The following is an 18,361-nucleotide window of genomic DNA, read 5'->3' as shown; positions in this document are numbered from 1 at the left end:
CTTCAAATATTTTGAAATACTAAATTGTTAGCCTACATAATTAAAAGTAATGAAAAAATACAATAAAAAAAATGTTGTTGATGAACTACAAGTTAACTCACATCAAATATTGAATCCATTCAACTCATCAATTAAGTGAGTCAATTTCAAAATTAACTCATATTTAAAAAAAAATTGTATATTTTCAACTCAGTCCGACTTGAACCCATAATAAACTAAATCGACTCACGAATTTAAGCTTAATTTACTACCTCTAATCACAATCGCTTTATAACATTAATTATTGTATTCTCTAACTAAAAACATTCCTTCACCTCTAAATATTGGCATTCTTTATTCTTCTATTTTTTTTCAACGACAAATCAACCTTTCTCCATATAATTCATCTTGCATGCTAGTTATGAGGAAATATAACTTCAAGACTTTTGTTCATTTTGGTTAAGATTTATTTTCTTCACATTCTTCATTTTTTTTCCTTTTTTTCTCTATAACATGCATGTGAGAGTTGTTGAAATGTATTTTCTTAGATAACCTAACTTTGGACTGATTGCTAACTATAACTAGAATCTTTAAATTGATAAAAGTCATATTTAAACTTTGTAGATTAGATAATTTTTGTTGTCTTGATTTCTTATAATAATTTAAGATAAGGAAAGTTAATGATGTTTGAAAGTTTCTAACTGTGTACAAAAATCATAAATTGAATGATGATGAAAATTAGGATTAGGTTATAATTTTATATGACTATGAAACATTGTGTATGGTAAAAAATATTCACATTAGCTAAACAGTTTAACTTGATTTATTAAGTATGTTTTAAATTGAGTTTGTATTCAAGAGTTATACATTTTTTGAAGAAGTTAACTGAGTTAAAAAAAGTCACAATCCTAAATGGAATTATCAAGAAGATTAACACCTAAGAAAAAGAAAACTAAAATATTAATCGGTTTTAAGATGAAAATAATATTACTATTTATATGACTTTCCTTGATGAAACTAGTTTTTAAATGCTTTAATGTAGTATAATCATATAAATAAATAAATGCAGAGATAAAATATAAATTTATACCAAAATCACATAAATAAATGTATCACGTTCTAAGTAAATAATTAAGACTGGTACCATTTATTAAAAAAAGAAAAGAGATATTTAATATCACTATTTTCATAGATATATTATCCTGATTTTAAAACAATAAAACATAGAAATACAATAAATTAAATAGATTAAAAGTGTTTGAAAATAACTGTAGACCTACCACATAATTTCTCACGTACTCATTTTTATATTTTTGGGCCAATAAATCATGTTACCAAATTATTTTCAAGCATATTTAATCAAAGTAAATAATTGCTTTTAAAAGAAGCATGAGTAACAGTGACATCTTTTTCACATATTTATTCTTCACATTAGATTAAAAAAATCACAAAGTTTTTTTAATCTTATTATTTATTTAATAATTTGTCTGTAATTTTATAATTTTGTAATAAAATTTAATTGCTGGGTCTCTGTCTCACCAGCATGCAATGAAAGATTGTCAGAATGTGAAAATAGAAAGATTGTTGCAGTAATAACAAATTGAAAAGAGAGTTTTTTATTTGTTTAAAAGAAAGAAATAGCGAAGGCTTCAACAACAACAACAGCAACAATGGGATCTCTTAGAAAGGAAGTGTGACACAGAACACAATCCATGATTTCCAATTCTACGTTCCCAACAATGGATCCCCGTTAGCTTTGATTCATGCCCTTTACAAGCTACCCTGTAAGTTTTAATTTTTCTTCCATTTTATTTCTCATCATTTCTCTGGGGTGCCATTGTGTGTGTGAATTTAAACTTCAACGTAGATTCAAGGACCCTTCTGTAGAATTTTGTTTAATGCAAAATGGGCTGTGTCATTGATTTGATCATTGTCACCATGCCAATCAAATTGTCTATGAAATGGGTTCAATGAGAAGGGTCAGATTTCATGGTAGATCTAATGTTTTATCAACTTCGTGTTATGGGTTTAAAGTTGGATTGCGGTTCCATCTGGATTGATCTGCATCCTCAACTGGTTCACTTTTGTCTTGAATTGATCTTTTTCTATTTGAATGTGTCCACTAATATGATGTTTCTACGAACTGTGCTCTTTCAGAGAGAAAAACGCCTTTGAAGTTTCAGCTCACGAATGAAATATTTGACTTTGAGTGAGAGGAACCAAATATACATTAATCAATATCTAATCTACCTGATTCAATGAGTGAGTGTGCCTGAGCAACTTATTTTGTTATTTTCGTAAGTATGAAAAACATAGTAATCAAATTGCTGGATTTTTTTGGTGATGGAGAAGGTTACTATTGGTTATAATTTTTCAAATGAGATATAATGTATTCGGCTACTGATCTGTTGTTGCAGGCCAAACATTTTGTGCTGCTGAAAGGCTTGAAAACGTTGTTTAGTTTGCTTAATTCAGTGAGTCATTTTCTTTGGGATAAGTTCTTTATTGTATTTGTATGACTCTGAAAATATTTGATACGTTCCCATTACTCTGAACCAAGGCCTCTTCCTATATGTGTTTGCATGCGGGTTTATTGTTTGTATGGTCTGCTAATGTATTCACCGTGCATGCTCCTCCTTTCTTCCTTGACAAATTTCTCTACAGTTTTACTGGGTACTTGGGTTGTGTTTCATATGTATGTAATTTGCATCTGTTTTGAATTTGGATTATTTGTGTTACAGAATATTGATGCTTGATTGGAGTCATGAACACGTGGGAGTCCTTCTCATTGTATTGATTGTCTCTTTCTACACTGTCTTTGTTAGGGCTTTTGTTCATCTCATTCTCAACATTCTTTTAATAAATGTGAACCTGATCCTTTTTTAAAAATAGGACACCTAAAGATGCAAATGCAAACTGATCTTAATGCGATAGAGGATCAATATGGGCAATGTGAGGCGAAATATCCAAACAAAACTGCTATAGCATGCATGATAAATGCAGAAATTAGTGCTGTGTTGGCAGTTATGCGAAGAAACGTTAGATGGGGAGTTCATTACATGTTAGATGATGACCAATCAGAGCACTTCCTTGTTCAGTCATTAAAGACGCTGAGGAGGCAAATTTTCTCATGGCAGAATCAATGGCATACCATCAACCCTGCGTTGTATCTACAGCCTTTTTTGGATGTGATACGATCAGATGAAACTAGTGCACCTATTACTGGTGTTGCTTTGTCATCTGTTTACAAAATCTTAACTCTAGATGTGATTGATCAGCACACTGTCAACGTAGGGGATTCCATGCACTTGGTCGTTGATTCCATCACTAGTTGCAGATTCGAAGTGACTGATCCTGGATCAGAAGAAGTGGTATTAATGAAGATTTTGCAAGTTCTTCTAGCTTGTGTGAAAGGTAAAGCATCTGTAATGCTGAGTAACCAACACATTTGCACCATAGTGAATACTTGTTTCCGAATAGTTCATCAAGCAGGAACCAAAGGTGAGCTGTTGCAACGAATAGCACGGTACACAATGCATGAACTGGTTAGGTCTATATTTTCTCACCTTCAGAATATTGACAACACAAAGTGTGGATTCATAAATGGGAGCGCTACCTTAAAGCAAGTGGTATAAGATTTGTGTTTCCTTTGACCTTTTTGGTTGCATTTCACACTTCTTGATGCGATTATTTTGCCAGTTATAGAAACAAAAATTAAAAGGAAATTTCTATTCTGTGCTGGGTAAAATTCTTATTTGCACAAAAAAAAATTTGCTTTGCAATTATAAGTTTTTCTCAGTTAACAAATATGAAATTGTTAAAAGGGGAAATATCCTTAACTTTTTCTTATGTTACTGTATATTATTTATGTGAAAATTTCAATTTCCATTAAAACGGACTAAAGAAAGCCAAGTACATGACTAAGAAATCTTCTAGGTAGATTATCTGAAACTTATAGGGAAAGACGGAAAAATGCTTGTAATAACATATGTTAATAAAATAAAATATGGTGGGGGGTGGTCGAGGAAGAAGCAATGTATCTTTGCTTGATGCATATATTTTATTACTAGTTAGGGTTAGATAGCTGTCTTCTATATTATTAATCTTTCAAATGACAATATTGTATGGTCAAATCTAAATTATCCATTCAATTGTTCGACTGCCATAAACAAACTGAATTTTTCGAGTTAGAACATGCATAAACTTGAAATTAAGTAATGATATATATATAGTATTTTTTCAGAACAATGGACTGAATAATGAGCATGCTTTGGCAAGCAGAGAATTGGAAAATGAGAGGCTTAATTCTGCACAGGATGCCCAACCATTATCTACAATCACTGGTTCCGGTACTGCAACTGTTGTGACAGCAAATGTTGTGGATGAAAACACAGTCATTGCTAGCAGTGGCAACAAGACTGAGCCACACGAATTACAGCTCATGACTGATGGAGTTCCTTGTATGGTGGAAATATTTCACTTCTTGTGTTCTCTGCTGAATGTCACTGAGCATATGGGAGTGAATCCTAGATCAAACACAATGACGTTTGATGAAGATGTGCCTCTTTTTGCATTAACTTTGATTAATTCAGCCATAGAGTTGGGAGGGCCATCCTTCCGCCATCACCCAGGACTGCTGAGTTTAATTCAGGATGAATTATTCTACAATCTTATGCAATATGGTTTATCAGTGAGCCCTCTTGTACTTTCAATGGTGTGTAGCATTGTTCTCAATTTATATGAACATCTTCGTCAAGAACTCAAACTACAGCTAGAAGCATTTTTTTCTTGCGTAATTTTGAGGCTTGCACAAAGCAAATATGGTTCCTCATATCAGCAACAGGAGGTTGTGATGGAAGCACTTGTTGATTTTTGCAGGCAAAAAACATTCATGGTGGAGATGTATACCAACTTTGACTGTGACATAAGTTACAGTGATGTCTTTGAAGATATTGCAAATTTGTTGTCCAAAAGTGCATTTCCTGTGAACAATCCATTGTCTTCCATACACATTCTTGCCTTAGATGGTCTTATTGTTGTAATGCAGGGAATTGCCGAAAGACTGTGTAGTGGATCTTTAAGTTCAGAACAATCTCCTGTAAATTTTGAGGAGTATACACCATTCTGGATGGAAAAGTGTGACAGTTTTGCTGACCCAAATGGTTGGGTTCCTTTTTTCCGCCGAAGAAAGTACATAAAGAGAAAATTAATGATTGGAGCTGATCACTTCAATCGGGATATTAAGAAAGGTCTTGAGTTTCTGCAAGGAGCACATCTTTTGCCTAACAAACCTGATCCCAAAAGTGTTGCCTGCTTTTTAAGATACACAGCTGGGTTGGATAAGAATCTCATTGGTGATTTCCTTGGAAATCATGAAGAATTCTATGTTCAGGTTCTTCATGAATTTGCTAAGACATTTGATTTCCATGATATGACCTTAGACACAGCCCTGCGTGTACTTTTGGAGAGTTTTAGGCTTCCTGGAGAATCACAGAAGATACATAGGGTGCTTGAAGCTTTCTCTGAGAGATATTATGAACAATCACCAGATATCTTAGCTAACAAAGATGCTGCTCTCGTGCTATCATACTCAATTATATTGCTTAATACAGATCATCATAATGTGCAGGTCAAAAAGAAGATGACAGAAGAGGATTTTATCCGAAATAATAGGCGTATTAATGATGGCAATGATCTGCCCCAAGAATTTCTGTCAGAGATTTACCATTCAATTTGTAAGAATGAAATTCGCACCACTCTTGAACCAGGCTTTGGATTTCCTGAAATGACCCCAAGTCGGTGGATTTCTCTGACGCACAGGGCAAATAAAACTGCTCCATACATTGTATCGGATTCCAGAGCATACTTAGATTATGATATGTTTGTGTTGTTGTCAGGCCCAACAATCGCTGCCATTTCTGTGGTTTTTGATAATGCTGAAAATAAAGAGGTATATCAAAGATGTATGGATGGATTCTTAGTTGCTGCTAAGATATCAGCCTACTATCATCTTGAAAATGTACTTGATGATCTGGTTGTGTGCCTCTGTAAGTTCGTTACCGTTTTGGATCCATTATCGGCTGACGATTCTGTCCTGGCCTTTGGAGATGACACAAAAGTAAGAATTGCAACTGAGACAGTATTCACCATTGCAAATAGGTATGGTGATTACATCCGCACAGGGTGGAGGAATATTCTTGATTGCATTTTAATATTTTACAAGTTAGGCCTCCTTCCTACTCGCTTGGCCAGTGATGCAGCTGACGAGTCACAGGTAACTACAGAAATTGGACATGGAAAATCTAACTCAAATTCTTTATTATCATCTAATCTTCAATATAGTGCTCCAAAGAGATCCTCAGGATTAATTAGCAGGTTTAGTCAACTCTTATCGCTTGGCTCTGAAGAGATACGACCAATACCGACAAAAGAACAGCTGGCTGCTCATCAGCAAGCTACACAAGCAATTCAAAAGTGTCACATTGATAGCATATTCACTGAGAGTAAATTTCTGCAAGCTGAATCTCTATTGAATCTTGAAAGAGCACTCATCAATGCTGGAGCTCAACATCTGAAAGGAAACAGAATGTCTGAGGATGAAGAGTCTTCAGTTTTCTGCCTGGAGTTATTGGTGGCAATCACTCTGAATAACAGGGATAGAGTTATACTTCTTTGGAAGGGTGTTTATGATCACATATCCAATATTATTCAGTCAACTGTGATGCCTTGTGCTCTGGTAGAAAAGGCTATTTTTGGACTTCTTAGAATTTGCCACCGCTTACTTCCCTACAAAGAGAACATTACTGATGAACTTTTGAAGTCCCTGCAACTAGTCTTAAAGCTTGATGCACTAGTTGCAGATGCATATTATGAGCAGATTACACAAGAAGTCGGTTTCCTTGTGAAGGCAAATGCTTCTCATATTAGATCTCAGTCTGGATGGTGGACTATTACTGCTCTGCTCTCAATTACTTCTAGACACCTGGAATCATCTGAGGCTGGATTTGATGCACTGTTGTTCATTATGTCTGATGGAGCTCACTTGCTCCCTGCTAATTACATCCTATGTGTTGATGCTGCGAGACAGTTTGCCGAGTCTCGTGTGGGGCAGGTAGATCGATCTATAATTGCACTGGATCTTATGGTAAGTTCTGTCAATTCCTTAGAAAGATGGTCGAGTAATGCTAAGAAAGCTGCGAAAGAAGAGGAAGTGGAAAAGATGTTACAGGATATTGGGGAAATGTGGTTTAGGCTAGTTCAGGGACTGGGGAAAGTATGTTTGGACCAGAGAGAGGAGGTTAGAAACCATGCATTGTTATCTTTACAGAAGTGCTTAAAAGGAGCTGTTGGGACTCACCTCCCGTGTGATTTGTGGTTGACATGTTTTGATAAAGTGATCTTCATTGTGCTCGAAGACCTGCTTGAAATTGCGGAGTCACATTCTCAAAAGGTGTACCCAAACATGGAAGGAACACTTGTTATTGCCTTGAAGCTTATGTCTGAAGTTTTCCTTCAGTTACTCCAAGAACTATCACAATTGGCGGCCTTCTGCGAACTATGGGAGGGTATGCTAAGCTGTATGGAAAAGTGTGCGAAGATGAAATTTAAAGGAAGAAGAAGTGAGAAGCTTCAAGTGCTTGTGCCTGAGCTTCTGAAGAACACTTTGCTTGTTATGAAATCTCGGGGCATACTAGTGCAGACTAATAATGGTTCGGGAGAAAATAGTTTGTGGGAAGTGACATGGCTATACATGAAGAATATTGCTCCCTCATTGCACTCTGTGGTGTTTCCTGAGCAAGATCCAGAGCAGCTACAACACAAACAGGTTAAAGCAGTTGAAAGTTTGGGACCTGATGCAAACATTTCTGATCCTTCAAATGAAAAAGATGGCCAAGGAGTTGAGATCAGTTAATTCTACCTGACAGTGCCTAAGCAACCTGAATTGGCTTTTCTGTGTCCCTGTGAACACCCCAACAATATTAGTCTAACCTTGATAAATTTTCATTTTTGTATCTTGAGGTTGTGAGGGTGTTATAGCTGATTTTGCAGTGTATGCCATTATTAATGTGGTTGGAGCAGTTTGGTCAGGCTATTCATGAAGTGAAGTTGCCTGTTATTTGGTCTTCTCTCTTTCTCATAATTGCCTCAGGGACTCTTCTTACTGTATACAGATGAAACTTTTGGTTGGAGATATGTTATACTACACAGAGTCACTGAAACTATGAAGCATCAGTATTGTCTTTGTAGGTTGTACAGAACTCAAAATTATCTCTTTTTGTATTGGCTTGGACATGTATTTACTCTGTATGTTAGTGATGTAAACAACACATTTTTTTAGATGATCATAAATGTATACACACATATTAAGATTACCATATACTTAGGAGCAAGTGTTGTTGTAGACCAAGTTCTGTTTATAAAGAGGGTAAAATGGATTTTGGTTTAAGCAAAATTAATTTGCTGCTGTTCAATGTATTCCCTTTGAAAAATCTTATTTTTTTTGTAGAACCAAGAAACACAGGTTTTTAACCCATTAAATAGTTGTTTATGGAGATTGAATTTCATCATTAAACACAGGTTAAAAGTTTACATTAAATAAATGGCTGTTTCTTTCTGCACCCTAACAAATTTCTTCCTGCACCCCATCATTCTCGAAGAAGACTATTTTAACTCTTTTAAAAATGACTTCTGAATTGTTCTTTCTGAAATATTTTCGGAACATATTTTTGGAATATATTTTATTAAAAACAAAATGTGTTTCTGAAAGGATATTTAGGAATGATTTTTTATCTTATGGATTTCCTAATTCGGAAATACCCTTTGCTTCCAGAATCTCTATTTCAGAAACATTTTTGCTTACAAACCCATATTCCAGAATTACCCAAAACTGTGAAAGGATATTTTTGGTATTTCAAAAGAATGTAGGGTACATGAAGAAAAATGTGAGGGTGCAGGAAGAAACTCCCTAAATAAATTAAGTATATAAAGTTTCATGTGATTAGTCCTTTATCAATTATATAAATTGTATATAAATATACTTTTAGAAGTATAAGTGTACCTAAATAATAAGACTGCAAATTTATGAATGTTCACTTAAAATTTGGTATACGATCATTAAAATAATATTTTACAATTTATTAATCTTTTTTAATTTAAAATTTATTTTAATAAAGTCTTTCAAGAGTTAACATAATACTATTCATTTTAAAACATATTTCTTTTTCAAAAAAAATGTATTAATTTCACTCTCATAATATAATTGTATTAGTTTCTTATAATTTCTGATGTTGTATATATGGAGAGATGTTGTTGTATATATGGAGAAAAGTGAAAATAATATACAAAAAGAAACGACCAACTTTAGAGTTTTTAGTTTACTTTTAATTGAAATTTTTAATTTTCTTTTGATTGTTTTGTTTTAAATATATATATATATATATATATATTTGAAAATTCTAATAAAAAATATATTATTTTGTAAACTAAAATGACAATAATGTAAATTATATATATAATATAATATAATATAATATAATATAACTTGTTATGACGTAATTAAAGACTATTAAAAGAGAGATGTCTAGCTTATTTAAATTTTATAGGATATTATCCTACCATTTTTACTTTTAGTGATGTTATTTATTCATCTTCCATATATTAACATACAATACTGATAAATTATTTTTTAAAGAAAAAATGTGGCAATTTTCCGTGTACGTTTTCACTGTCAAATTTTTGTGGAAGATAATTACTATGATTTTCCTTAAATTAAAATTAAATTTAAAATTAGATAGACTTGTTTACAGTATAAAATTTATAAATAACATTTACCAGTTTCAAGTTAAACTGATAAAAATGAATCATGAGAAAGTTAACGGATACTGATATGATTATAAAATAATATTTAATATTTACTTATTATTATTACAGCACGATAATAATAAATAAATAAAATTTCCTTAGTTTTTCGAGTCATTTTCTTTTCCTTTCTTTTCTTTTTCAAACTAGTTTACAGAGAGACGCAGTAAAGAATAGAAGATCGAAGATTCCGATGAGGATCAGTAGCAGTACGGAGTTCCGTCAACTTTTCCGTTGAATCGCCGAACAAAGCAACGCCTCGCAACTTTCCGATTCGCAGAGAGTAACAGGTGAGTGTGATTTTTTTGCTTTCGCAGGATGTTGCAATTTCGCCATTCTTTCAGTTGCGTCGAATTTCATCTCAAATTGCTTGAATGAAAATGCTGGATCGCATCGGATCTTCTTCTTCTGCACTTTCATTTTGAGTAGTTGAACTCTTGCACATGTGCATACTTGGGAATTAGGATTTGTGTATGTATACTAATATTTTATACTTACCATAGGGTAGGGTTACCTTGTGTGTTAGACATTTACATGCCGTGATGCTGAATTGAATCTGAAGCGTTCTCAGTTTGTGTTTGTATTTCGTGCTTCATTTAAGTTAGGGCATTACTCTGTGCTGCCCTTAAGAATAATGTCGTATAGTGCTACAAAAATATCTTACTGGTTCTCCTAGTACTCTATGGAGAAAGTAGAAATCGTGGAGAAGCATTTAATTATTTGTTTTGGAAGTGGGAAGATTGGAAGGACAAAATAATTTGGTAACTAAATCTGGACCTTTCAGTCTTGATTGGAACAATTATTGATTACTTGGTTTGTGGAAATCTGGACTTGTTATTTTTGTTGTCTCGTTGTATTTCAGAAGACTCGGGCCTTGCTTAGATAAATTTCTCCATTAACATTTATAGAAGAAAATAAGAAAAATTAAATAAGTTTTTTCTTGTAAGCTAAAATGAACTTATGCATAATTCAAATCAACTTCTGTAGAAGTTAATATAAGATTGTTTTACAATACTGGCTTGTGCATAAACTAAGTTAGCTTTTGGAAGAAACTTCTTCATTTTAATTTCTTGTTTTCTTCTCTCATGAGTGTTTATGAAAAGGTTTATTTAAACAGGCCCTTATTCAGTAATTACTTGGCAACTCGTCTTGGTTACCATACTAGTCAGAGTGCTATAACACAACTCTTTTTAGTTATTTGGGTTGTGGAAGTTCTGATTGGTTATATTTATTGGTTTTTTTTGTACTTATTAGAAAACCCCGTTGAAAATCTATCAGATCCTTGCGCTGCCCTTCAAAGAGTATTGAAAAAATGGGACGTCTGAAGCTGCAAGCTGGTATCAATGCAATAGAGGAGGAGGAACCTGAGGAATGTGATGCTGCCTACCCTGACAAAACAACTTTGGCATGCATGATCAATTCAGAAATTGGTGCTGTTTTGGCGGTGATGAGGAGAAATGTCAGATGGGGAGGCCGTTATATGTCAGGTGATGATCAGCTGGAACACTCTCTCATTCAGTCTTTCAAGACAGTGAGAAGACAAATCTTTTCATGGCACCACCATCAGTGGCAAGCTATCAACCCTGCCTTGTATCTACAGCCATTTTTAGATGTAATTAGATCTGATGAAACTGGTGCCCCAATTACTGGTGTTGCTTTGTCATCTGTCTACAAGATCTTGACTCTTGATGTGATCGATCAAAATACTGTCAATGTTGAGGATGCCATGCACTTGGTGGTTGATGCTGTCACTAGCTGCAGATTTGAGGTCATTGATCCTTCTTCAGAAGAAGTTGTTTTAATGAAGATACTACAAGTTCTCCTAGCTTGTATGAAAAGTAAAGCATCTATAATGCTGAGTAATCAACATGTTTGCACCATAGTGAATACTTGTTTCCGGATTGTTCATCAAGCAGGAAGTAAAGGCGAGTTGTTGCAGCAGATAGCACGATACACAATGCATGAACTTGTAAGGTGTATTTTCTCTCACCTTCAAGATGTTGGCAATACTGACCATGCACTGGTTAATGGAAGCACTAACTTGAAACAGGAGGTATGAGAATCCTGCTACCAACTTTCAAAGGCTATATTTTTTCCCATGATTATTGTTTTAGCTTTTGGGGAAAAAAAATTCAAAAATTCATACAAAGTGGAATTGGGGTGGGGGAGAGGGTGATCCTTTTCTTAGTATTTATTTCCTAGAGTTAACAGTTTGGTCATCAAGAATTTCATATTTATACCATCTATATGAATTTTTGTATTTGGCCACTATTCTTGCAGACTGGAGGTTTGGATAATGACTATGCATTTGGAAGTAGACAATTGGAGAATGGCAGCATGAGTTCTGAATATGATAATCAGTCATTATCTTCAAACTCCGCTCCTAATGTTTCGAGTGTTGTGAAAGCAACTGTGATGGATGAAAACACAGCCATAACTATTAGTTGCAAGGATGGTGTACCGTATGACATGCATCTCATGACTGAACCATATGCCGTTCCTTGCATGGTGGAAATATTTCACTTTTTGTGTTCTTTGCTAAATGTTGTTGAGCATACGGGAATGGGTCCTAGATCAAACACGCTAGCATTTGATGAAGATGTGCCTCTCTTTGCCTTAACTCTTATTAATTCCGCAATAGAACTTGGAGGACCTTCTATTTGTCGTCACCCAAGGTTGCTGAGCTTAATTCAGGATGAATTGTTTCATAATCTGATGCAATTTGGTTTGTCAATGAGTCCCCTTATACTTTCGATGGTTTGTAGCATTGTTCTCAATCTGTATCATCATCTTCGTACAGAGCTCAAATTACAGCTAGAAGCATTTTTTTCTTGTGTCATTTTAAGACTTGCACAAAGCAGATATGGAGCTTCATACCAGCAGCAAGAGGTAGCAATGGAGGCCCTTGTTGACTTTTGCAGGCAAAAGACATTTATGGTAGATATGTATGCTAACTTTGACTGTGACATAACTTGCAGTAATGTCTTTGAAGACCTTGCTAATTTGTTGTCTAAAAGTGCATTTCCTGTGAATTGTCCATTGTCTGCCATGCATATTCTTGCTCTGGATGGTCTTATTGCTGTTATACAGGGAATGGCCGAAAGGATAGCCAATGGATCTGTTAGCTCCGAATATTCTCCAGTGAATCTTGAAGAGTATACTCCATTCTGGATGGTTAAATGTGAGAATTATAACGATCCAAATCATTGGGTTCCTTTTGTCCGCCGAAGAAAGTACATAAAGAGAAGATTGATGATTGGTGCTGACCACTTTAATCGTGATCCTAAGAAAGGTCTGGAGTTTCTCCAAGGAACACATCTTTTGCCTGACAAACTTGATCCCCAAAGTGTTGCCTGCTTTTTCAGATACACTGCTGGGTTGGATAAGAATCTTGTTGGTGATTTCCTAGGAAATCATGACGAATTCTGTGTTCAGGTTCTTCATGAATTTGCTGGAACATTTGATTTCCAAGACATGAACTTAGATACTGCTCTGCGTCTATTCTTGGAGACTTTCAGATTGCCAGGAGAATCACAAAAGATACATAGGGTGCTTGAAGCTTTCTCCGAGAGATATTATGAACAATCACCACATATCCTAGCTAACAAGGACGCTGCTCTTGTGTTATCATACTCCATGATAATGCTTAATACAGATCAACACAATGTGCAAGTTAAAAAGAAGATGACAGAAGAGGATTTTATTCGGAATAATAGGCTTATAAATGGTGGCAACAATCTGCCTCGAGAAATGCTGTCAGAGATTTACCATTCAATTTGTAAGAATGAAATTCGCACAACCCCTGAACAAGGTGTTGGTTTTCCTGAAATGACACCAAGTCGATGGATTGATCTAATGCATAAGTCCAAAAAAACTGCTCCATTTATTGTATCTGATTCTAAGGCCTACCTTGATCATGATATGTTTGCCATAATGTCAGGCCCAACAATTGCTGCCATCTCTGTGGTATTTGATCATGCTGAACAGGAAGACGTATATCAAACATGTATGGATGGATTTTTGGCTATTGCTAAAATTTCAGCCTGCCATCATCTTGAAGATGTTCTTGATGATTTGGTAGTGTCTCTTTGTAAGTTCACTACACTTTTAAACCCGTCATCAGTTGAGGAACCAGTCCTAGCCTTTGGAGATGACATGAAAGCTAGAATGGCAACTGTTACAGTTTTCACTATAGCAAACAGGTATGGTGATTACATCCGCACAGGTTGGAGAAATATTCTTGATTGCATCTTAAGACTGCACAAGCTTGGTCTTCTTCCTGCCCGTGTAGCCAGTGATGCAGCTGATGAGTCAGAGCTTTCTGCTGAAACCGTTAATGGAAAACCTATTATGAATTCTTTATCCTCAGCTCATATGCAATCTATTGGCACTCCAAGGAGATCCTCAGGATTGATGGGTAGGTTTAGTCAACTCTTATCTCTTGATACTGAGGAACCAAGATCACAACCTACTGAACAACAACTTGCTGCCCATCAACGCACCCTACAAACCATACAGAAATGTCATATTGACAGCATATTCACTGAGAGTAAGTTTCTGCAAGCTGAATCTTTATTGCAGCTAGCAAGAGCACTCGTGTGGGCTGCAGGGAGACCTCAAAAAGGGAACAGCACACCTGAGGATGAAGATACAGCAGTTTTCTGCCTGGAGTTGCTGATTGCAATTACTTTGAATAACAGGGATAGAATTGGTATTCTATGGCATGGTGTGTATGAACACATATCCAATATTGTTCAGTCAACTGTAATGCCCTGTGCCCTGGTCGAGAAGGCTGTTTTTGGACTATTGCGGATTTGCCAGCGGTTGCTTCCCTACAAGGAGAACATTGCCGATGAACTTCTGAGGTCATTGCAACTTGTCTTGAAGCTTGATGCGCGGGTTGCAGATGCATACTGTGAGCAGATTACTCAAGAAGTCAGTCGCCTTGTGAAGGCAAATGCTTCTCACATAAGATCCCAGTTAGGATGGCGTACGATTACGTCACTTCTTTCCATCACAGCTAGACATATAGAAGCATCTGAAGCTGGGTTTGATGCACTATTGTTCATAATGTCTGACGGTGCACACTTGCTTCCAGCTAATTATGTTCACTGTATAGATACTGCCAGGCAGTTTGCTGAGTCTCGTGTTGGACAAGCAGAGCGTTCTGTGCGGGCACTAGATCTCATGGCAGGGTCTGTCAATTGCTTGGCCCGGTGGACCAGTGAGGCTAAGGAAGCAATGGAGGAGGAGCAAGTGTCCAAGTTATCTCAGGATATTGGAGAGATGTGGTTGAGACTAGTGCAAGGTCTAAGGAAGGTGTGTTTAGACCAGAGAGAGGAGGTTAGAAATCATGCTTTATTATCTTTGCAGAAATGCTTGACTGGGGCTGATGGCATTTATCTACCACATAGCATGTGGTTACAATGTTTTGATCTTGTGATCTTCACCGTGCTAGATGACCTGCTTGAGATTGCACAGGGACACTCTCAAAAGGACTACCGCAACATGGAAGGCACCCTTATCTTAGCAATGAAGCTCTTGTTCAAAGTGTTTCTTCAATTACTCCCCGAATTATCACAATTAACAACCTTCTGTAAGCTATGGTTAGGTGTACTGAGCAGAATGGAAAAATATATGAAGGTGAAGGTTAGGGGGAAACGAAGTGAGAAGCTTCAAGAGACAGTGCCTGAGCTGCTTAAAAACTCCTTGCTTGTTATGAAGATGAGGGGTATACTAGCGCAGAGGAGTGCCTTGGGAGGTGATAGTCTCTGGGAACTAACATGGCTACACGTGAATAACATTTCACCGTCATTGCAACTTGAGGTATTCCCTGAGCAGGATTCTGAGCATTTGCAGCACAAACAGGGTGAACCAATAGGAGGTTTGGTGCCTGATGATAAGGGTTCTGTTCCTTCGAGTGAAACAGCAAGTCGTGAAGATGCTGGCATTGTTGGTTAATTAGAGTTTTCATGTTTCTGCTACCCCAATTGCTGTTTATAATTATACACATCTTCCCTGACCTCAAAACACTGATTGTGCAGAATTTGTGGATCACATACGCATCCTAATTTTTTTTTGCCACTGATAGATGCAGAAGTATTATATGAGGGGAAGTATAGTTCTCAGGCAAGGACGTTGCAAGTTGATCTAGTGAAATCTCTGTCACCTGTCAGTTGCCATTGCCTTTTCTCGTTCCCCATAGAAGCTTCTTGTTCCAGTAATTTAGATGAAATATATTGTAGCTTGAGATAGATTTCTACCTTTCAGCGGGGTACTGCATGGCTTCCCTTTCTACCCATGGAGCTGCGGCAGGGATAGTAAGCCTAAATTTCCTATAAATTTTTACACAAAACCTCCATTTGCTCTTACTGCAGCATGCATATAATGGGTATGACAACAGATAGTTCTGATTTTACAGGCTGATTGTCTGTGTGATAAACCTTGAATCGTTTATGCGTGTCATTAGATATATTGATGTTTTGTGCCTTTGTATTTAGTATTTACATCCTAGTATTCACCTTTTTTCCTGAGCCAAATATTGGTCCTTGACTTTAGGCATGCACACAGAGTAGCATCTTCCCTTCCTAGTTCCCGTGTAATTTGGATGTTAAACAATGGACCAAAGACAATGTTATTCCAACAGAATTACAGATATGTATTATATATGCTTGAGTGATTTCAGAAGTTATTTGTTCGAAATAGTTTGGAATGGTAGCGAATGCATGCACTTCGGAATGCTTACCAATTGAGCACTCAATTTTCATTCTTACATTTTTACGCATAGTTCAAATGTTACACGTGCCGTGTGAAAAAAACGAATTTCAGATTCATAGCATCCACTGTTATTCATGGTGCTACTTACGAGTCCTTCCTCTTAGAACACTAAGCATCCCAAACATATTATTACAGCCAAGAGTAAGTGTGAAGATTCTAGGCAAATCAATTTATTGGAAGTGTTCGAGTTTAATTCATTTATTTAAATGAGTGAAATTTACAAATTAAGGTTGGCTCATACTTAATTCATTTAACTCGGTTATGACTTAATTACTCATTTGAATTATTTTCCTTAATTTTATCAGTTTAATATTTAAAACAAGCATGTTTATAGTAAAAAGTAAAATAAAAGTGAAGGCAGCAGCTATAAAATAACTTAAAAGAGTAAGATGAAAATTTCGATACAAAAATGATGACCTTTTAAAAAGTTTAACGCGTTAGTTTAAAATATAAATCTTAAAAAATAGAGTTAGTAAGTTGGATAAGTGGTAGATGTAAATTAGTAATAAAATTAGAATATTCAAGTAAATCAATAAATTAATTACCACTCTTTGGGCTTACATAGATCTCTGATTACTCAAACTATTAATGATAGATAAGCTTGCAAAACATAATTTTAACTTAAATATTTCAACCTTATTTAAAGCTTAGACTTTTTATTGGTTAAATAAATAAACTAAATCCAACATTTAATAAACCAAACCCAAATAATTCACTAATGACAAGAAGGCAAATTCTCTCTTCCCCATATCAATTCTAACATACACGCAATCTCCTATTGAAAAATGAAAATAACAAAAATACACTTCCAAAATAACCTTAAACAAAAGAAATGTATAGATTAAAATTACTTCCAAAACCATTTTTCCAAAAATATTCCATATTTAAATTTTCATAACACATTTTTAAATTCTGAAAATTCTTATCTGTTATACATTCTCAAATTTGTATTCCAGAATCTTTTCTTTAGTTTTGAATTATATTTATTATTCTATATTTGAAAACTTGGAATAAGGATAATTTTGAAAATTTAAAAAATATAAGGTTCGGGTTAAAAATTGATATGGTGCAGAAAGAAATTGGCTAAGAAGAAAACTTGATCCTCCAAGTGCAAAACACCCGATCTCCTACAATAGTACATAGTTTTTTTTTTACTAAAAGAACAGTTTTTTTCACAATTGTAAGAACAGTTTTTTCCACAATTCTGATCATAATGATCCATCCATGATGCAGAGACACACACACGCTAAAAAAAATATTGTAACTTCTAGCCGTCAGTTTTACAGTTTTCGGCAGTTAAAGGAACTGTTAGTTTCGCGCAAAACAAAACAAAGTATTTAACATTCCAAAGTAGATCTTGAATATGCATTGTTTTATGTAATCAAAATTGTTCTTAATATCCAGTGTAAGAAGTTAAACAATTACCCTGCATGCACAGTAAAATGGAGAAGGAAATAACACAATTAAGAAAAAAAAAGTTATTTTGCCACAAAACATGGCCTAATTCAGGTTACGTCACCAAATCTATGCATGTTATAAAAGAAGAGAATAAACAACACCTTACCAAATCTTCTCCCTCTTCAAACCGTTCTTCTAACAAGCAAAACGACATTTATCTGTACTTCCTTACTCATCCTGAACCTGGTGAAATCCAGTTAAAAATAATGGAGCATCTATTTAGTACAAAAAAAATCATTAAATAATAACTAAATTTAGAGACAAAATATAATTAGTCACTGTATTAACT

General features: G+C 35.1%; 2 protein-coding genes across 8 annotated transcripts; both read left to right on the top strand.

The window, feature by feature from the left end:
- Window positions 1-1,562: 1,562 nt before the first annotated feature.
- On the top strand, window positions 1,563-8,380 carry LOC137815004 (ARF guanine-nucleotide exchange factor GNOM-like). 6 transcript variants are annotated; one of them, XM_068618003.1, is made up of 5 exons: window positions 1,582-1,763; window positions 2,137-2,276; window positions 2,397-2,453; window positions 2,872-3,608; window positions 4,223-8,380. In XM_068618003.1, exons 4-5 carry the CDS (start codon window positions 2,883-2,885, stop codon window positions 7,889-7,891), a joined length of 4,395 nt encoding a protein of 1,464 aa, XP_068474104.1. In that variant the 5' UTR covers window positions 1,582-1,763; window positions 2,137-2,276; window positions 2,397-2,453; window positions 2,872-2,882; the 3' UTR covers window positions 7,892-8,380. The 6 variants fall into 6 exon arrangements, with proteins under 6 accessions (XP_068474107.1, XP_068474105.1, XP_068474104.1 ...); XM_068618002.1 differs by having other exon boundaries at window positions 1,620-1,763; window positions 2,137-2,241; XM_068618005.1 differs by having other exon boundaries at window positions 1,620-1,763; window positions 2,137-2,241; window positions 2,721-3,608.
- Window positions 8,381-9,827: 1,447 nt separating this feature from the next.
- On the top strand, window positions 9,828-16,524 carry LOC137815003 (ARF guanine-nucleotide exchange factor GNOM-like). Of its 2 annotated transcripts, none has more exons than XM_068618000.1 (3): window positions 9,828-10,127; window positions 11,092-11,890; window positions 12,118-16,524. In XM_068618000.1, the coding sequence occupies exons 2-3, from the start codon at window positions 11,150-11,152 to the stop codon at window positions 15,796-15,798; spliced, it is 4,422 nt and encodes a 1,473-aa protein (XP_068474101.1). In that variant the 5' UTR covers window positions 9,828-10,127; window positions 11,092-11,149; the 3' UTR covers window positions 15,799-16,524. The 2 variants fall into 2 exon arrangements, with proteins under 2 accessions (XP_068474101.1, XP_068474102.1); XM_068618001.1 differs by having other exon boundaries at window positions 9,949-10,127; window positions 11,116-11,890.
- Window positions 16,525-18,361: the final 1,837 nt, after the last annotated feature.

This window comes from Phaseolus vulgaris, chromosome 1 (assembly GCF_000499845.2).
Source record: "Phaseolus vulgaris cultivar G19833 chromosome 1, P. vulgaris v2.0, whole genome shotgun sequence".
Taxonomy (NCBI): domain Eukaryota; kingdom Viridiplantae; phylum Streptophyta; class Magnoliopsida; order Fabales; family Fabaceae; genus Phaseolus; species Phaseolus vulgaris.
The sequence above is the reverse complement of the archived record's forward strand: the minus strand, read 5'-3'. Positions and strand labels throughout refer to the sequence as shown.

Excerpts from the sequence above, each read along its gene's own strand:
- LOC137815004 (XM_068618004.1), top strand. The coding sequence starts at position 2,883 with ATGCAAATGCAAACTGATCTTAATGCGATAGAGGATCAATATGGGCAA. Across the intron at positions 3,609-4,222 it reads GCGCTACCTTAAAGCAAGTG|AACAATGGACTGAATAATGA; the intron begins GTATAAGATTTG and ends GTATTTTTTCAG.
- LOC137815003 (XM_068618000.1), top strand. The coding sequence starts at position 11,150 with ATGGGACGTCTGAAGCTGCAAGCTGGTATCAATGCAATAGAGGAGGAG. Across the intron at positions 11,891-12,117 it reads GCACTAACTTGAAACAGGAG|ACTGGAGGTTTGGATAATGA; the intron begins GTATGAGAATCC and ends CTATTCTTGCAG.